At 36.4% G+C, this 18575-nt stretch overlaps 1 protein-coding gene across 10 annotated transcripts in view; it reads right to left on the reverse strand.

Annotated features, from left to right (window-relative positions):
- Nucleotides 1-18575, reverse strand: part of ANKRD12 (ankyrin repeat domain 12) — a 149370-nt gene that overhangs the window by 81932 nt on the left and 48863 nt on the right. For 8 of the 10 annotated variants that reach the window (XR_008540718.2, XM_016933312.4, XM_016933309.4 and 5 more), the window contains one exon: nucleotides 7947-8094. Coding sequence is in view for 8 of the 10 variants with exons in the window: in XM_016933312.4 (XP_016788801.2) it covers nucleotides 7947-8094 (148 nt within the window). In the remaining 2 variants the exon portion in view is untranslated. Of the gene's footprint in view, nucleotides 1-7946; nucleotides 8095-11544; nucleotides 11675-18575 lie in introns of those variants that run through there. The other 2 variants (XM_063795937.1, XM_016933307.3) reach the window with 2 other exon arrangements.

Consider the following 18575-nt stretch of genomic DNA (forward strand, 5'->3'; position numbering starts at 1 on the left):
TGCCATTGTACTCCAGCCTGGGTGACAGAGTGAGACTCTGCATTTAAAAAATAATAATAATAATATATATATATACACACACACACACACACACACATATATATATATGGAATTCTGCCTAACAATTCATGACACAGAAATATGAATATGGACAATTGACTTTGGCAATATGGCCAGAGCAGACATTTTTACTTATAAATATATTTTGACTTATAAATGCCATTTCAACTCACAATATTATTGTGTTCTTCATATCCTTAACTGACAAACTTTTTTCCAGGATCACTGTTACACAGTATTCATGATTTCATTTAGGTATAAGTAACCAAGTGTTCAAAAAAAACAACTTAGAGAACAAGTAACCCCTAAGCATCGTATTTGAAAATTTTACAGATAAGCCTAAAAGTTTAGTGATGAGAAGGTTCACTCAACTGAAAGAGGAATCATCAATAACATTTAGACCACCTCTAAAGTAAACAGGTAAATGGGCTGAGTGGTAAAACTTTCAATGAACACATATTTCAAAATGGAATACATTAAATTAGCAACCACAAAAATTTCATGAAAAATAATATTTGACAAAGACAAACAAAAAAATTTAAATAACCACCATAGATTGCAAAGCAAACCAGCAACCATTAAATTGTGCCAATTGGATTAAATGAATTATTGAAAGCAGATATTATTTTAATAGATTAAACCACAGTGAATAAACTAAGCTTTCAATTATATTAATGTAGTTTACCAGTTTATCCAAATCATCCTTTGGAAGTAAGCAACCACTCTGACCCCACACACTCTTTGGCTTTTACTCAAACAAGTATGTTTCTATTGGGGGCATCTGAATAGTCTATAAAGCTTTAACTCAGGAACTGGAAAATTAAAGCTTCTATTAACATTTCCCTGTCCCTTTCCTCAACTACTTCCTTTTATGCTGTACTGAGACTAGGCTGTATGAGACTACCACTGTTTATGAGATTGAGATTGATGCAAAACACTGAGTGCTAAGCAGAGCCATTCTCTCTCCCACATATGTTCTTCGTAGCGAGGCAAAACAAGTGACACTTGTATTTTAAAACCAATCTTTTTAAGTTAATATTTTGCTTGGGTTGCAAGGAAATAAGAGAAAAATACCAAAAATAATTTTAAAAGCCTGTACTGTATGTTTGAAATTTTTATAATGAAATATCAGGAAGGGGGCAGAAGTAAATCTATCATGAATAACTGCCATGAAAAAATCACCAAAGGTGATTATTCTTACTAAGCAAAGCACTAATTTTATCTATTTTAATATAGTTCCCAGAAAAATTATATCTATCTGTTTTCTTTTTAAAAGAAGCTCCTCTCCTCAAATTTGACTGAGTCACATTATAATATGGTAAACCCTTAAATGGCATGTAAAGTCTTAGGAAAATAGAACTAAGGCTGGCTGGCAGAGATTTTGTTAATAAAATTTCAACATATTCTACAGCTGCCTCTGTAGACTTTGTGAACACATCATACTGTGTTCTCTGAATTTTCTCATAACACATTATCTTTTTAAAATGCCAAAAAAGGCTGGGCGCGGTTGCTCACGCCTGTAATCCCAGCACTGGGAGGCTGAGGTGGGTGGATCAATTGAGGTCAGGAGTTTGAGACCAGCTTGGCCTACATGGTGAAACCCCATCTCTACTAAAAATACAAAAATTAGCTGGGTGTGGTGGCACACGCCTGTAATCCCAGCTATTGAGGAGGCTGAGACAGGAGAACTGCTTGAACCCGGGAGGCAGAGGTTGCAGTGAGCCGAGACTGTGCCACTGCACTCCAGCCTGGGTGAAAGAGCGACACTCTGTATCACCTTAAAAAAAAAAAAAAAAAAAAAAAGCGAAAAAAACTAGTAAACTATTTGCTTACTAATAATGCTAAGAGGAAACAATTATTCAAAGAAAAAAAGTGAAAGACATTCAATCTTTCTGATTATTTAAACATGCAAACTAAAATGACAAAGGACTACTGGTTTATCTCTACAGAACATCAGATTTATCAACCTAAAGAAAAACATGTCCCCCAATGCTATTTGAAGTTAAAGAACATTCATATACTGCTGGAGGCTTTCTAACTAGGTATAATTATTTTGGAGAAACATGAAGAATCACAGAAATGTTTAACCCTTATAACACTGTAACCCTACTCTTGGGAACGAATAAAGAAATAACTCAGGGTATGACAAACATCACAATCTGCAAAGATGTCTTGATGGCATTTTTCATAACAAAAGAATTGTAAATTAAGTTTGAGGGCCAAGAAGAGACTCTCTCACATGTAGCCTCAAGACAGCTGTTTAACACTTTCACATTAAGAGATTTTGGCTTTCCCTTGGACACCGTAAGACTAGGAAAGAAATTAAGTATGATTTTGTGACTGATAATGCAGGAATAAAGTTCACTTAGGTGGAAACTTTATTAATTATTAAAGATAACAAAAGTTATCAGTTACTGATTACACTTTATATATGGGGGCAGATATTATACGATACCTATACAATATTCATTCTCCTTTTCTTACCAGGAATACCCCAGTTTTGATCAGGGAAACAATATGCCCGGCTAAAAGTATGATTTTTCAGACTCCACTGCAACTAGAATAGCCTAACTAATCAGATGCAGAAACAAAAAGGCCAAATCTCACCGGGAAAAAGACACTTTTGTCCTTGGTCTTTTCCCTCCTACTTTCTACCCAGGAAGAAGCAATAATCTTGTGATTATAAGGCAAAATGATTAAGGACAAAGCCCATGTATGAGCTAAGAGTGGCAGAGCATTAAGATGAAAAGAGATCAGTGCCTGATGGCATTACTGAACTGCTATGCCAACCCTGTACTGCCTATACCTGGCCTTCTTACTGCATTAAATTGTAAAATTCCTATGTATTTAAACCAGTGTTAGTTTTTGGTTATGTTTAATTTAGTTTTAAAAGCTAAATTTACATGCTATGTCACTTGAAGGTCACAATTCTCTGAAACTGATACTATTATATGTACTTTTACAGATAAGGAAGCTGGGACTTACAAAGAAGTCTAATTACTGGGCCAGTGCTCGTAGGGGGCTTAGGGTCAACACTAGTCAGATTCCAAAATCTTCAACAGTAAACACTGCCATGATTTACCTCTGTTACAACTATAAAATTTATCCTGTCAATTCTAGAGTAGGAGAGAATGAAAGGAAAAGGTAAAAATTAGTGATAAAGCAAGCTGATGTAGGTGTAAGAAATATCTTTTAGATAAGCAGTTGCTTTTTGCTTCCATAGGTTCAATGGGTCACTGTATACATTGGCTTAATATTCCACAGGACAAAATTTATGGGAATTCTTTGACAGAGTAAAACAATATGTTGGTGATTTGTTTAAATAAATTAATTCAGAATAAATATAGTACTATGATAGAGCTACAAGGACCCACTGGCCTGATTTCAAATTATGTTGTAATTCATTCCCTAATTTCTCCTGTCTAGCCAAGCAATTACTTTTCTAGAAAGTGTTTTCTTTTTTAAAAAAATTAGTAAGTATTAAATAATTGAGAATTTAGAAAGTTTAAGACACATTACGATATCTCGCAAAATGAAGGCTAGGAATCTCTCATTCAGTAGACAGCATTACTGCTGATTTGGGGTGCCAGTAGGCTTTCCTTGGACAATGTTATGAATACCTCTTTTAAAAAGTAGTGACTTTATAAAAGTAACATATGACCATTATCTCAAGAATTCAAGCCATACGAAAAGGACCAAGAAGGAAGTAATAAATACCCCACATCCAAGAAATAAAGTGTTAACCTCTGGCAAGCATCATTCCCAGCATCCCTCTAAATACATATAACAACAAAGGAACTAGCAGAGACAGTAATAAATTTATGTAAGAACAAGAGAATAACATACATATGCTGTTTTGAAATAAAAGGCTTAAAGATTATTTTAATCCAACATTAAAAAAAACTAAAGGCATTGCTTCTTCTTTATAAAAGACACTGTCTACTATAAAATATAAACAAAAATATAAAGGAATTTTAAATACAGGAACATTAAAAAGTTTATATAATCATTTTAAGAAACTATATACTTGTTTAGATAATATCAGTTAATCCCTTGCTAGAGATAAGATGATATGCTTTCTCCTTATTCCCTACCCTTTTCTCTGTTATTTCCTTACGTCAAGGTTTATAACATTTATATTTTGTTCTGTACCCAAAACACATCCAACAGGTACAGTTCCTACAGTGAAAAAAGTCTTAGACAGTCTTAATCTTTCCATGTGTTAATATACATCATGTGTGCACGTATATACACACAGTAAATGTAAATACACAAATTACAATTTTAATGCAAATAGCACATACTGTTTCATAATCTAATTTTTTACTTCCAATATCATGATCACCTTCCCATATTACGTATTATTCTACAGCTGGAGTACAGTGGCATGATCACAGCTCACTGTAGCCTCGACCTACCAGGCCAAGCAATACTCATGCATCAGCATCCCGGGTAGCTGGGATTACAGGCGCACACCACTAAGCCTGACTCATTTTTTAATTTTCTTATAGCTATAGGGTCTCACTCTGCTGGCCAACCTGGTCTCAAACTCCTGGCCTCAAGTGATCCTCCTGCCTTGGCCTTCCAAAGTGCTGGGATTTCAGGTGTGAGCCACCATGCCCAGCCTTACTACATTATTTTTAAGGGTGAAAAATCTATTTCTTCATTGAATTTATCATAATTTAACAAATCCTATATTACTCAACACAATTTTCCTGATTTTTTTGCTATTATAAAGAAAGCTGAGATAAACATTCTTAAAGATAAATGCTCTCATCAGTAATTATTAGAAGCCAGGCATGTTGGCTCACTCCTGTAATCCCAGCACTTTGGGAGGCTGAGGCTGGCAGATCACTTGAGGTCCGGAGTTAACAGCCTGGCCAACATGGTGAAACTCCGTCTCTACTAAAAATATGAAAATTAGTCAGGCATCGTGGCAGGCGCCTGTAATCCCAGCTACTCAGAAGGCTGAGGCGGGAGAATCACTTGAACCCAGGAAGCAGAGGTTGCAGTGAGCTGAGATGGCACCACTGCACTCCAGCCTGGGCGACAGAGTGACTCTGTCTCAAAATAATAATAGTTATCATTATTATAATAAATGCCCAAAGAAAAAATTAGTCAAATGTTAAGAAACAACTTTTTACATACACTGTCCTATTTACCTTAAACAAAGTATTTCTATAATTTAGACCCACGAAAGCAAATTCCTATGTCCAACCCATAACCACTGGGTGATTCAGACCAAAAACAATTTTGTCATTCACCATAAATTGTATTTCTTTGATTACTATTGATGTATTTTTTCCATGTATTTCTTTCCAAACTATAATTGTTCTGAACCACTTGTATTTTTTGGTCCATTTTCCCATTTTTGAGTTTCCTTTTCACACTTAGAAGATCTTCAAATACTACATATATTAAGGGTTTTGATATATGCCGTAAATGTTTCTCCCCTCTGTATCTTTATCTTCACAGTTTCAGCTAATAGTTTAAAATACAGAATACTACATAAAAAAGATCAATGTCAGATATGAAGTCTGATGCTGTATCTTTCATATGGGAAATATCACTTAATGGTACTGAATTCTACTTTTTAAAAAAAATTATATAAAAGACACTTGAATCGTAAATAACACATTTTGTACTAGGACTAGGGAAATCCTCCTTAATGTTTTCACTGTGTTGTGATATGTTAAACCAAAGACATCATCTATTACTAAAATTTATAAATAAAGCCTACCAAAAATATAAATACAATTGACCTTGAACCACCTGATTTTGAACTGCACAGATCCACTTACACAGGAATTTTCTTCTGCCTCCCTGCATCCCTGAGACAGCAAAATCAACCCCTCCTCTTCCTCAGTCTACTCAATGTGAAGACAATGAGGATGAAGATCTTTATAATGATACATTTCCATTTAATGAACAGTAAATATATTTTCTGTTCTTTATGATTTTCTTAAGTAACATTTTTTTCTCTAGCTTAAAGAGTACAGTATATAATAATATAACACGTCATCTCAGGTAACAGTAAAGAAAAAATAACATAACACACAAAAGATGTGTTAATTGACTGTTTATGTTATTGGTAAGGCTTTGGTCAACAGCAGGCTATTAGTAGTTAAGTACTTGGGAAGTCAAAAGATACACAGATTTGACTGTGTGAAGGGGGAAACGGGGGTTGGCGCCCCTAGTCCCCACACCATTCGAGGGTCAATTGTGTTTTAAATCCAACAAAATTTTGTTTGGTGACAACATGTTAACTTTTCAAAAGGAAGAATAAGTGTTATGAAACAGTCTTATAGAGAGCTGCGATATCCCAACTAAAGTCCAATAGTAGAAAAAATGTAAGGGGGAAAAGTGTATATAACCCAATTTTAGACATATGAATTAGGTTACATTTATTCAATGCCTAAATTTCTTACCTTCCTAAGTAACATTTTCTCCTTAATTTTATTCTAAATAAAAGAAAAATAATCCATCTGATCTAATGACAAAGGCTCTCATGAAAAGATTATCTTGAAACTTTATTCCTTAAAAATATTAATATTCTTTGAATTTATCAAAATCCATTTTTCGAACAGCTATCAGAAATATACTCTCATTGGAAAACAAAACCCGAGTAATGTAATTTAAAAATGACTAGCAAAGAAACTTTTAACAAGAATATGCGAGAAGAGTTCAATCTGAAATAGCTATCCCAAAGGCACATAAGCACCCTCTTCTCAGCTAAGCGATCCAGTAATAGCTTGAGAGTATCACTTAGGATGCTTCGGGGGGAAAAAAAAAAGATTCTGAATCTCTCAAAGAAACCAGTGTAGCTTAAAATGAAAAAGCACATGATTTCGTAATCACTGCAAGACACAGCAATCTTCAAAGTTTAAAAATGTCATGAGTGTTTAAGAACAATTTTTAATTCACACAACAGCAGTGGCAAAATACACAAAAGGAGACCTGGCTACCAAAAGCATACACTACATGATTTTCTAAAGCTATGTTAGCATAGAATGTTTCAAAAATCTTTATGAGTATTTTCAGTTTCCAGAGTCAAGATCATTTCTGAACTGACAATTAAAATGACTAGAAAGATATAGGCAGAATATAATCTATGTACGTAAACTCAGAATGGAATACTTTCTCTGAGGCTAAAACATTTTTAAGAACAGTTCATTATTAATATTTCATGCAATGACTAAAACTACAGTAAATACATACATTCAAGTTTATATTAGTTTCAAAAATCGGTTAGTTCAGGGCTAAAACACAACCTAGTAATTTATTAGATAGCAATAACAAGAATCTCATCCGTTATGAATAACTGGGATTGGCTGATTTCAAGTATCAATTTCTGGTATATAGGAGTTTTGGGAAACAAAAATTCTATGAAAAGCACTGAGGCAGTTAGCCTCAATGTGTGTGTGTGTGTGTGTGTGTGTGTGTGTGTGCGCGCGCGCGCGCGTGTGTGTGTGTGTGTTTGCATGTTTCTAATTTATTTCTGAATCTAAAGTGCCTAAACTTCTTTGGGGTGTGACCATATGTTCACAAAAGCTCAACAACTTTTTCTCAAATCTGCATATCCCAATGCTTCCTTATCACTGAGTAATTTTTATTCATTTGAATGCTCCTCCCAAAATTAATTTCTTGATAAAGAAATTCACAATAAACATTCAAAGAGTAAGGAATAAAGAAAATTGTTTTTATCTCTGGTTAGAAATCACACTTGGCATGATAGATGAATTCCTACCCCAAAATGATAAATCTGAAATAGTGAAATACAAATATTTCTCTATAAACTGGGGTGTCAAGAGGAGTGGTGTACAAGAAACAAAAATCAGAATTAAAGAATGGGCAAGATTTTACCAGAGAACAGCAAATTATTCTACCTGTGTCTGAATCTCGTTCTTCATTTCTTGATGGGCTAATGGTAAAAGGAAGTTTACGTTTCATGGATGATTTCTCTTTCATCTCCTTGCTCACATCACTTCGTTCAATTTTTGGAGTTTTGCTGTAGGATGCAATCTTGTCTTTACTCTATTAAAAAGTCAAATAGAGTAAAGTTATATCAATATTAGCTAAGCAATGCAGTATAGAAACCCCTAAGGAAAATTTCAAACATACACAAAAAGAGATAGTATTACCTATCACTGTATTCAATATACTCAAGACCCAGCTTCAACAAGTACATTTTTTCCTGTTTCATATTTCCCTACTCTTATTTAATAACATAATTTTATATTTATTTTTAAATATTTTACTTTCAGGGGTACCTGTGCAGGTTTGTTATGTAAGTAAATTGCATATCACTGGGGTTTGGTGTAAAGATTATTTCATTACCCAGGTAATAAGCATAGTACCTGATAGGCAGTTTTTTGATCCTCTCCCTCCTCCCACCCTCCACCCTCAAGTAAGCCCCAGTGTCTGCTGTTCCCTTCATGTCCGTGTGTACTCAATGTTTAGCTCCCACTTATGAGATCATGTGGTATTTGGTGGTTTTCTATTCCTGCATTAGTTCACTTAGGATTATGGCCTCCAGCTCCATCCATGTTGCTGTGCAAAAAAGATGATCTCATTCTTTTTAATGGCTGCATAGTGTTCCATGGTGTGTATATACCACATTTTCTTTATCCAGTCTACTGTTGATGCACATTTAGGTTAATTCCATGTATTTGCTACTGTGAGTAGTGCTGCAATGAACATACGCATGTATGTGTCTTTTTAATAGGACAATTTATATTCTTTTGGGTAAACAAAAATGGGATTGCTGGGTTGAATGGTACTTCTAATAACAATTTTAAAACAACAGTAAAACAAAATATTTTGAATAGAACCATTATATCTAGATGTAGCGCCAATGAATATGTAAATTTTAAAAAGCAATTCTGAATTGAATCAAACTGATGGTATTTTATTTAAAAAATAAAATTGGCTGGGTGTGGTGGCTCATGCCTGTTAATCCCGGCACTGTGGGAGGCCACAGCATGGGTATCACCTGAGGTCAGGAGTTTGAGACCAGCCTGGCCAACATGGTGAAATCCTGTCTCTACTAAAAATACAAAAAATTAGCCAGGTGTGGTGGCAGGTGCCTATAATCCTAACTACTCAGGAGGCTGAGGCAGGAGAATCGCTTGAATCTGGGAGGCAGGGGCTTCAGTGAGCTGAGATCATACCGTTGCACTCCAGCCTGGGCAACAAGAGCAAAACTCTGTCTCAATAAATAAATAAATAAATAAATAAATAAATAAATAAAATTATCTATATCAGTAGTTCTCAAATGGCTTCCTGACTAGCAGTATCAGCATCACCTAGAAACTTACTAGAAATGCAAAATCTCAGGCATCATCTCAGACCTACTGAATCAGAATCTCTGGGGCTAGGGCTTAATGATCTGTTTTAATAGTCCTGCCACATAATTTTGATGCATAGTAAAGTTTGAGAACCACTATTATTTACCAATAAAGAAGAAAATATGTAAGGATCACAGGAACCAAGAATAATCTATCCAGGCCAGTAGATTACAACCCTATTTCTTAAATCAGAAAACCAGAAATGGATTTATAATTCATTTTAGAAAAAGAATGATATACCAAACAAAAATACTAAGTACTCGCCCAATCAGGTGAAGTGACCTATAGGTATTATAAAGTTCACTCCTATAATCAAAACATCCAAATTGATATGGCACATCTAAAACTGGGGTATGACAACTCCTTTGTGAGAAATGTGCTTCATACTGAGAACTAAGCCACACTGCCTTAGCAGGAGATCTTAAAAGAACATTCCCCAAGCTATGATAATAAGTGATAATTTATCATGATTGTAGAAACTCTCAAAAGCAAATGAAAAGTAGATTCAGACTATAAAAGATACCAGTTTTCAACCCAAGATGAAAAATAAAGGAGGGATGAGGAGGAAAAAGGGGCATAACAAATTAATGTCATTTTTTTAAAGTAGCAATAAAACCAAAAGATGACTCTAAAAGAGCAAATAAATTAACAAACCTTTGGTGAACTTAATAATGAAAAACAGAGAAAAGATAAAAACAAACAAACAAACAAAAACGCTGAGATTGAGCCTGAATACAACTAGAGAGGGAATATTAAAAAGTTATGAAAGAATGCTGTTGGCTGGGCATGGTGGCTCATGCCTGTAATCCTAGCACTTTGGGAGGCCGAGGTGGGTGGATCACTTAAGCCTAGGAGTTTGAGACCAGCCTGGGCCACACAGGGGGACCTTGACCTTGTTTCCGTAAAAAAATTTAAAAATTAGCCGGGCATGGTGGCATGCACCTGTGTTCCTAGCTACTTGGGAGGCTGAGGCAGGAGGATTGCTTGAGCTGGGAGGATTGAGGCTATAGTGAGCCAAGTTCTCGCCACTGTGCTCTAGGCTGGACAACAGAGTGAGATCCTGTATCCAAAAAAAAAAAAAAAAAAAATGCTGTATTCAATTTTACACTATTAAAAAACTTACTGCCTGTAAAAATGGGTAATTTCCTTGGAATATATGGATTACTAAAAACTAGCTCATGACAGGATGACAGGAAGGGAAAACCAGAACAGACCAATTACCACAGAAAACAGTAAATCAGGCTGGGTGCAGTGGCTAAAATCTGTAATCCCAATGCTCTGGGAGGCTGACGCGGATGGATCACTTGAGGACAGGAGTTTGAAACCATCCTGGGCAACGTGGTGAGACCTCATCGCCATAAAAAATTTTTAAAAACTAGCTGGGCGCAATGGCACACACCTGTAGTCCCAGCTACTCGGGAGGCTGAGGCAGAAGGCTGCAGTGACCTATAATCATGCCACTGCATTCCAGGCTGGGTGACAGAGCAGAGCAAGACCCTGTCTCTAAAAAAAAAAAAGGAGGAAAAAAAAAGATAAATCCATAGTGAAATGTATGTTTAAAAAGGCACCTACTCCACAAGATTTTACAATAGAGTTTTAACCAAAAAAACAAAAATTCAAGAAGCAGGTATTTCCCATGTCTTATAAATACCAGAGCACAGAAAGATTAGAAGTTACCAATTCATTTTAGAAGTCTAAAATGAAACTGATACCAAAAAACAGCACAAGATACAAAATTATAGACAAAAATCCACTTATGAACTTAAATGCAAAAGTCCTAAACAGACTATCAAGCCAAATTCAATTCTTAGAATATATTATAATCAAGCAGGGCTCACCTAGAGAATGCAAGGACAGTTCACTGATAGAAAACCTCTTAATTCATTGTATCGAAAGATTAAAGAAAACCCTATGATGGCAAGAACAAAGTGACAAGAATAACATCAATAAATTCTACATTCATTCTTGATCAATTTCCAAGCTTTCAACTAAAATCCTCGAGCTATTTTTTCACTTCTGCCAATGGAGCTTCAAAAACAAGGTGTTTTGCTTATAAGGTTACTTAAAATGTAGGTTTTATTATATGGTGAGACCAACAAATCAGGATATTACTGCTATGGAAAAGATTGTTACTCACAGTTCCAAGGGGTGGGGAGCATGCCATGCCACATCATGCCACTCCAGACCACACAGGGAAGTACCAGGGTGGTTGGTCAAGAGGTAAAAGAAGAAAGGTGAAATGTGAGCAAGAGCCTTTACTGTAGTTTCTACAGGAAAAAAAAGTGTGAAGCAGGGTAAGCAGGCTTGGGATTGGATACCTTGAATAATTTCAGTGGGTTCTGGGGTATGGGAGCTGTTTCTCTAATTGGTGCCTGGTTCTGGGGTGATTAGGACAGATGGCCAGTGGCCCAGAGTGTGAGAGCCCAACAAAGTTGGGGGTTTGGATGTGGGGTCTAGATAGGTCGGTCTGAGAGTGAAAGATTTGCTCACAGTGAGTTTATTATCTCTAGGAACTGGCTAGCCCTGGAAGATACAGTCTCTCAATGGTCAGCAAGGCCTCAGAAGTCAAAGCAACAGAAATACAGAAAACAAAAAGGCACAGCTAATACACAGGTTAACCAACAAAACTCCAGTAACTTGCCTCAGAAAATGAATCATTGTTACGAATAAAAGATTTAAGAATCATTTAAAAATCCCTTCTCCCTTGCAGCTACATAAGATACAGGTCAGTGCCACAAAATGAGTTAAAAAAAAACCTATGTGATATCAAATTGAAAGAAAACAGCAAAAGAGTATATGGAATATGTTCTCCTGTGCAATACGGTGATGTGTAACTATCATAACTGCTAACTACTTGTTATGTCATCTATAAAACTGTCCTTCAAGGCGTATTTGAACAAAGGGTTTCTTTTCTTTCAAAAGAAATGTTTTTGATAGTCTTGAAATTTCTGTATTACCAAAGAGTAGAAATACTCTATCAAATTCACGAGAGGCTCATTAGCACATCCTAGGCCCATAACTCTGTTAGGTTTATTATCTTAAAATATTTCTAGAGTCTGTTTCATTTAACATTATTTTCCCAATAACTGGCAACAGCCATCACACGTAATAATGAAAGCATCAATGGTAAGAATGATCTTCTATTAATTCTGCTATTAAACAATGTATTGATAGCCTTTGTCATCTCAGTAAGATAGAAAAATGGTAAAAAAAAGTATCCAGAAAACAAGAATATATATACACACGTGCAAATATATAACAGAAAACTCGGGAACAATATCAAGGCATACCTTGGAGATATGGCAGATTCAGTTCCAGACCACCACGATAAAGCAATTATAATGACAAAACAAGTCACACAAATTTTTTGGTTTCCCAGTACAAAAATTATGTTTACACTATGATGTAGTCTAGTAAGTGTGCAATACTATCATGTCTAAAATACATATATACCTACTTTAAAGTACTAAATATACTAAAATATGCTAAAGATTGCATGGGCCATCGGTGAGTTGTAATCTCTTTGCTGGTGGAGGGTCTTGCCTTAGGTTGATGGCTGTTTGCTGATCAGGACAATTTTTGATGGTTGGGGTGGCTATTACAATTTCTTAAGAAAACAATGAAGTTTGCCATGTGAATTGATTTTCTCTCACAAGAGATCTCTCTGGAGCATGCAATGCCGTTGATAGCACTTACCCACAGAACTTCTTTTCAAATTGGAGTCTATCTTATTTAACTCTGCTGCTGTTTTATCAACGAAGTTTATGTAATATACTAAATTCTTTGCTGTCATTTCAACAATGTTTATAGCATCTTCACCAAGAGTAGATTCCATCTCAAGAAATACTTTATTTGCTCATCCATAAGAAAGATGAGCTATTTTTCTCTTCTGCCAATGAAATGGAGCTTCAAACCAAGTGTTTTGCTTATAAGGTTGTTTTAAAAGTAGGTTTCAAGTTTGATCATGAGATTTCAGCAATTCAGTCACATCTTCAGGCTCCACTTGATTCTCATTCTCTTGCTTTTTCCAATCCCATCTACAGTTAGTTCCTCCACTAAAGTCTTGAACCTCTCAGTCATCCATGAGTGTTAGAATCAACTTTTCCAAACTCTGGTTAATATTGGTATTTTGACTTCCTCTCATGAATCACAAATGTTTTTAATGGCATCTAAAATGGTGAATCCTTTCAAGATGGTTTTCAATTTTTTTGCCCAAATCCATCAGAGGAATCACTCTTTATGGCAGCTACAGCCTTACAAAGCATACTTCTTTAATAAGACTTGTTTAAAAAGTTAAAATTATTCCTTGACCTATGGGCTGCAGAATGGACCGCATGTCAGCAGCCATGAAAACAACATTATTCTCTTTGTATGTCTCTGTCAGAGCTCTTGGGTGACAGCTCACTGACATGTCGTCAATGAGCAGTAATATTTTGAAAATAATCCTTTTTTCTTAGTAAGTCTCAACAGTAGGCTTAATCTATTCAGGAAACCATGCTGTGAACAGATGTGCTGTCATTAGGCACTGTTTTTCCATTGATAAGGTACAGGCAGAGTAAATTTCATGTAATTCTTATGGGTCTTGGCGTTTCTGCAATGGAAGAAGAGCACTGGCTTTAACTTAATAGTTGTCAGCTGCATTTGTCCCTAACAAGACAGTCAGCCTGTCCTCTGAAGCTTTGAAGCCAGGGATTGACTTCTCCTCTCTAGCTTTCAAAGTCCTACATGGTATCTTTTTCCAATAGAAGGCTATTTCATCTATACTGAAATCTGTAGTTTAGTGTAGCCATCTTCATCAAAGATCATAGGTAGATCTTCTGGATAACTTGCTGTAGCTTCCACATTAGCACTTGGTGCTTCACCTTGCACTTTTATGTTATGGAGACAGCTTCTTTCCTTAAACCTCATGAACCAACTTATGCTAGCTTCAGACTTTTCTTCTGCAGCTTCCAAACCTCTCTCAGCCTTCACAGAATTGAGGAGAGGGCCTTGATCTGGATTGAACTTTGGTTTAAGGGGATGTTGTAGCTGGTTTGATCTTCTATCCAGACCACTCCAAACTTCCTCCATATCAGCAATAAGACTGTTTTGCTTTCTTATGGTGTGTTCACTTTAACAGCACTTTTAGTGTTCTTCAAGAACTTTTCCTTGGCATTCCTCTCTTGGTTAACTGGCACAAGAGGCCTAGCTTTTGACCTCTCTCAGCCTTTGACATACCTTCCTCACTAAGCTTAATCATTTAGAGCTTTCGACTTAAAATGAGAGACATTCCACTCTTCACTTGAATACTTAGAGACCACTGAAACACAACAATTTCAAAATTGTTGTTTTAGGAAATAGGAAGGCCCAAGGAGGGGCGGAGTTGGGAGAGGAGCCAGTAAGTGGAGCAGTAGAACACATACAACATTAAGCTTGCCATCTTTTCTGCATACAGTGTGGTGCCCACAAAACAACTACAATAGTAACAAAGATCACTAATCATCATCATGATAATGAAAAAGTTGGAAATATGAAAATTATCAAGATGTGACATAGAGACAAGTGAGTACATGCTGTTGGAAAAATGTTGCCAATGAACTTGCTCAACACAGGGTTGCCACTAACCTTCAATTTGTAAAAAGCACAATTATCTGCAAAGCACAATAAAGTGAAGTGCAATAAAATGAGGTATGCCTGTAAACCAAAATGTTAATAGCTATCTGTAGGTGGTGCCATTACAGCTGTGTTGGGACATAATTCTCCATGTCTCTCTTGCATTTTTGCACATCTTGCGAGCAGACACACTAATTTCCTTTGTCCTGGACTATCTTTTCATGGGTATTTGTATGATAAACAGCCTCGAAAGACAGAGGTAGTGTCTCCCTCTAAAGCTAAGGACATACCTGTTTGCTGTCCAGTGTAATAATGTCTCCTTCTAGGGAAAAGTTCAGGCAGACTTGCTGCCCATCATAAAATATTTGGGGTTCCTACCCTGTAATACAACCCACTGCATATGCAGTTGTCATCTGCCCATCACTGCATCCCCCTTGTGAGAAGCGAGGCTCAGGGAACAGGCACAAACAATGATACTCTGGCTACTGCTATTGCTGAATAGCAAATATTCCTTCATCACTGACCTAGGAATTGTGTCTTCTGCCAGCATCCATGAAGCTAATTAGCTTACAAGTAGGGTAAAATCTCAGAACCTTCACAGTTGTTGACAAGGTAATAGGTAATTTCTATTTTCATTATTCTTATATGTATTTTCTAATTTTTTACAACAAACGTATTATAATACTTGGATAATAAAAGAAAAAATCTCAATAGTCACTTGGAGAGGAAATAATGAATGTCTGAACTACACTGATGACGAAAAGGATATAACAGAACTATTCAGATGGTTAAAATAATTAATATCCCCTCTCTCACATTTTATGAATTTAACCAGGTTTTAGACTATCTCAACAGATTTTATAAAAGATTCTGCTTTGCAAATTTTAAATACTGATTTATAGCTAAAAGAGTAGTGGAGACATTTCTAAACTAAACTAGAATCAATGGGGGGAAAAGACCACAGATGAGCAGTGAAAGGTGTGAACATTCTTGTCAAAATCCTAACTATTTTAATATTTAATGAGAGGACTTTACATAAAAATTAAATTGCTATAAAATGCAATTACTTAAGTTATGCTCTACTTAAATGAATTTAAGGAGTGAAATTTTGGTTTAGGTTATTTTATTAATTTAGGACCTCGTAACAGCAATATTCTGTCATATTAAACTGTAAATGGGGTCTCTACTTACATAAGAGAACTGTTAAAAAAAAAAAATTAAAATGAATAGAGACAGCAGGGTCCTGCTCTCTTGCCAGGCTGGAACGCAGTGGCACAAGCATAGCTCACTGTAGCTTAAAGCAATCCTTCTACTTCAGCCTCCCCAGTAGCTAGGAATACAGCTGTGTATCAACACATCCAGCTAATTTTTTTTTTGGTAGAGACGGGGGTCTTGCCCAGGCTGGTCTTGAACTCCTGGCCTCAAGCAATTCTCCTGCCTTGGTCTCCCCAAAGCACACATTATAGGCATAAGCCACCATGCCCAGCCTCATTTCTAAAAATGTTATGGGGAAAAACAACTTAGCAGAACCCAGAAGCTGACTTCAATGCCACTCACTATGAAAAGACAATCGGCCAGGCGCAGTGGCTCACGCCTGTAATCCCAGCACTTTGGGAGGCCGAGGTGGGCGGATCACGAGGTCAGGAGATTGAGACCATTTGAGACCATCCTGGCTAACAAGGTGAAACCCCGTCTCTACTAAAAATACAAAAAATTAGCCAGGTGCGGTGGCAGGCACCTGTAGTCCCAGCTACTCGGGAGGCTGAGGCAGGAGAATGGCGTGAACCCAGGAGGTGGAGCTTGCAGTGAGCCGAGATAGCGCCACTCCACTCCGGCCTGGGCAAAAAGAGCGAGACTCCGTCAAAAAAAAAAAAAAGACAATCAAAGAAATACACATTGCAAATATACACATGAATGATGGTCATGCCTTCTACCCCCTACCCCAACTTCTTCACTTTGTCTTAAAAAGGAGCAGCAACATGGTCTATACCTAGCATCTTTGGAATAAAAACTACAGCCCTTCCTCTCAAGGTAAAATAAGGGGTTAAATATTCACTGAAAAACTGAGGAAAATACTTCTAACAACAGCTTTTGACATCAAACTGCTCTGAAATCCCAAAGCATGGCAATTTAAGTACAGCGCATGTTGCCTTAGATGAGCTTCTGATCCTTACCCAAACTAATGATCTTGAAAAACATACAGTTAAACAGAGACTGAGAATAAATACATCCCTTTATGTAAGCCAAAAATTTGTTAACTAGAGGAATGTAATAGTTTGTATTCATTCTTGCCATTTATTTTATAAATCCAATGATTAACAAGTATTCTTAACTTACCTAGGGAATGTTTTAAACAGAAATATGTTAGTGAAGTATTTGGTTTTTGCTATTGTTGCTACACTTTTAAGAAATCAGACTTTTTGGCCCCACTGCACTCCAGCCTGGGCGACAGAGCGAGACTCCGTCTCAAAAAAAAAAAAAAAAAAAAAAAAAATCACACTTTTAGGAGGGCAATATTCAGGCACTACTTATTTCGTGACAACTTTCAAAAGATACATGAAAAGTACATAGGAACAATTAAAGCTTCATTCAGTTTAGCCTTATAAATTCAAATCCAAAAAGTGGCATCAAGCAGCCCAGATAAATTTCCACAAATATAACCTTCACTATACTTAAACATGCAGAAATAAAAGTTATAATGTTTTCTTCAAATCTAACATTGCATTCTGTCCCCACATCTCCACGCAAACTACTTTCATCAAGGTCATTTAAAATGTTTCAATGGCCTCATCTTTCCTCTTAACCTCTGTTGCATTTGGCAGTGCAGACTCTCTCTTCCCTCTAGCCATTCTCTGTGGAACCTCCCTTGGTTCTCTCTCTGTCCTCCTCTTTCCTTGTCTCTTTACTCCTCCTAAAATATTTGAATTCCTCAGGGTCTATCCTCCTCCATTCTTGTGCCACTTTATACACTCTTTGTACACTCTTCTCCATACTTTCTACATATCCTCATATATTTATTTCCAATCCAGACTTGTTTTGAGTTCTTACACTCATATGCAACTGCCTACTAAACATTTCTACTTGAATGTTCCCAGGGCCAACTCAGTTCAGCAAGTACAAAGCAAACTTATTCAAAACCACCTGTTCTTTCTCTTGAATTTCCTTTCAGGAAATGGCCCAATCATTAACCTAGTAATGGAAACAAACCTCAGAATGGACCCAGACTATTTTTTCTTCACACACAAGTTTAATTCATTCAACAGCTTTTCGATCTGCCAACTTCTCTTCATCCCAAAAGCCACTGCCCACACTGCCTCCTACTTACATTTTATCAAATAGCATTCTGACTGGTTCTTTCTATGACCCTTCCCTCCTGACTGACTGACTACAGAATAAGTTCCAAGATCCTTTGCAAGGCACACAAGGCTATAATGAACTGCTCCTTGTCTAGTGCTAGACTCACCTCCTATCCTCCATCCTTCATAGGCTACATCCCAACTCAAGTTTGTTTTCCATTTGCTGTTTCTTTCGCTTATACTACCCTTTACTTTCACTTTCCTTCTGGTCAAATACGGA

The sequence above is a fragment of the Pan troglodytes genome, chromosome 17 (genome assembly GCF_028858775.2).
Source record: "Pan troglodytes isolate AG18354 chromosome 17, NHGRI_mPanTro3-v2.0_pri, whole genome shotgun sequence".
NCBI classification, from domain to species: domain Eukaryota; kingdom Metazoa; phylum Chordata; class Mammalia; order Primates; family Hominidae; genus Pan; species Pan troglodytes.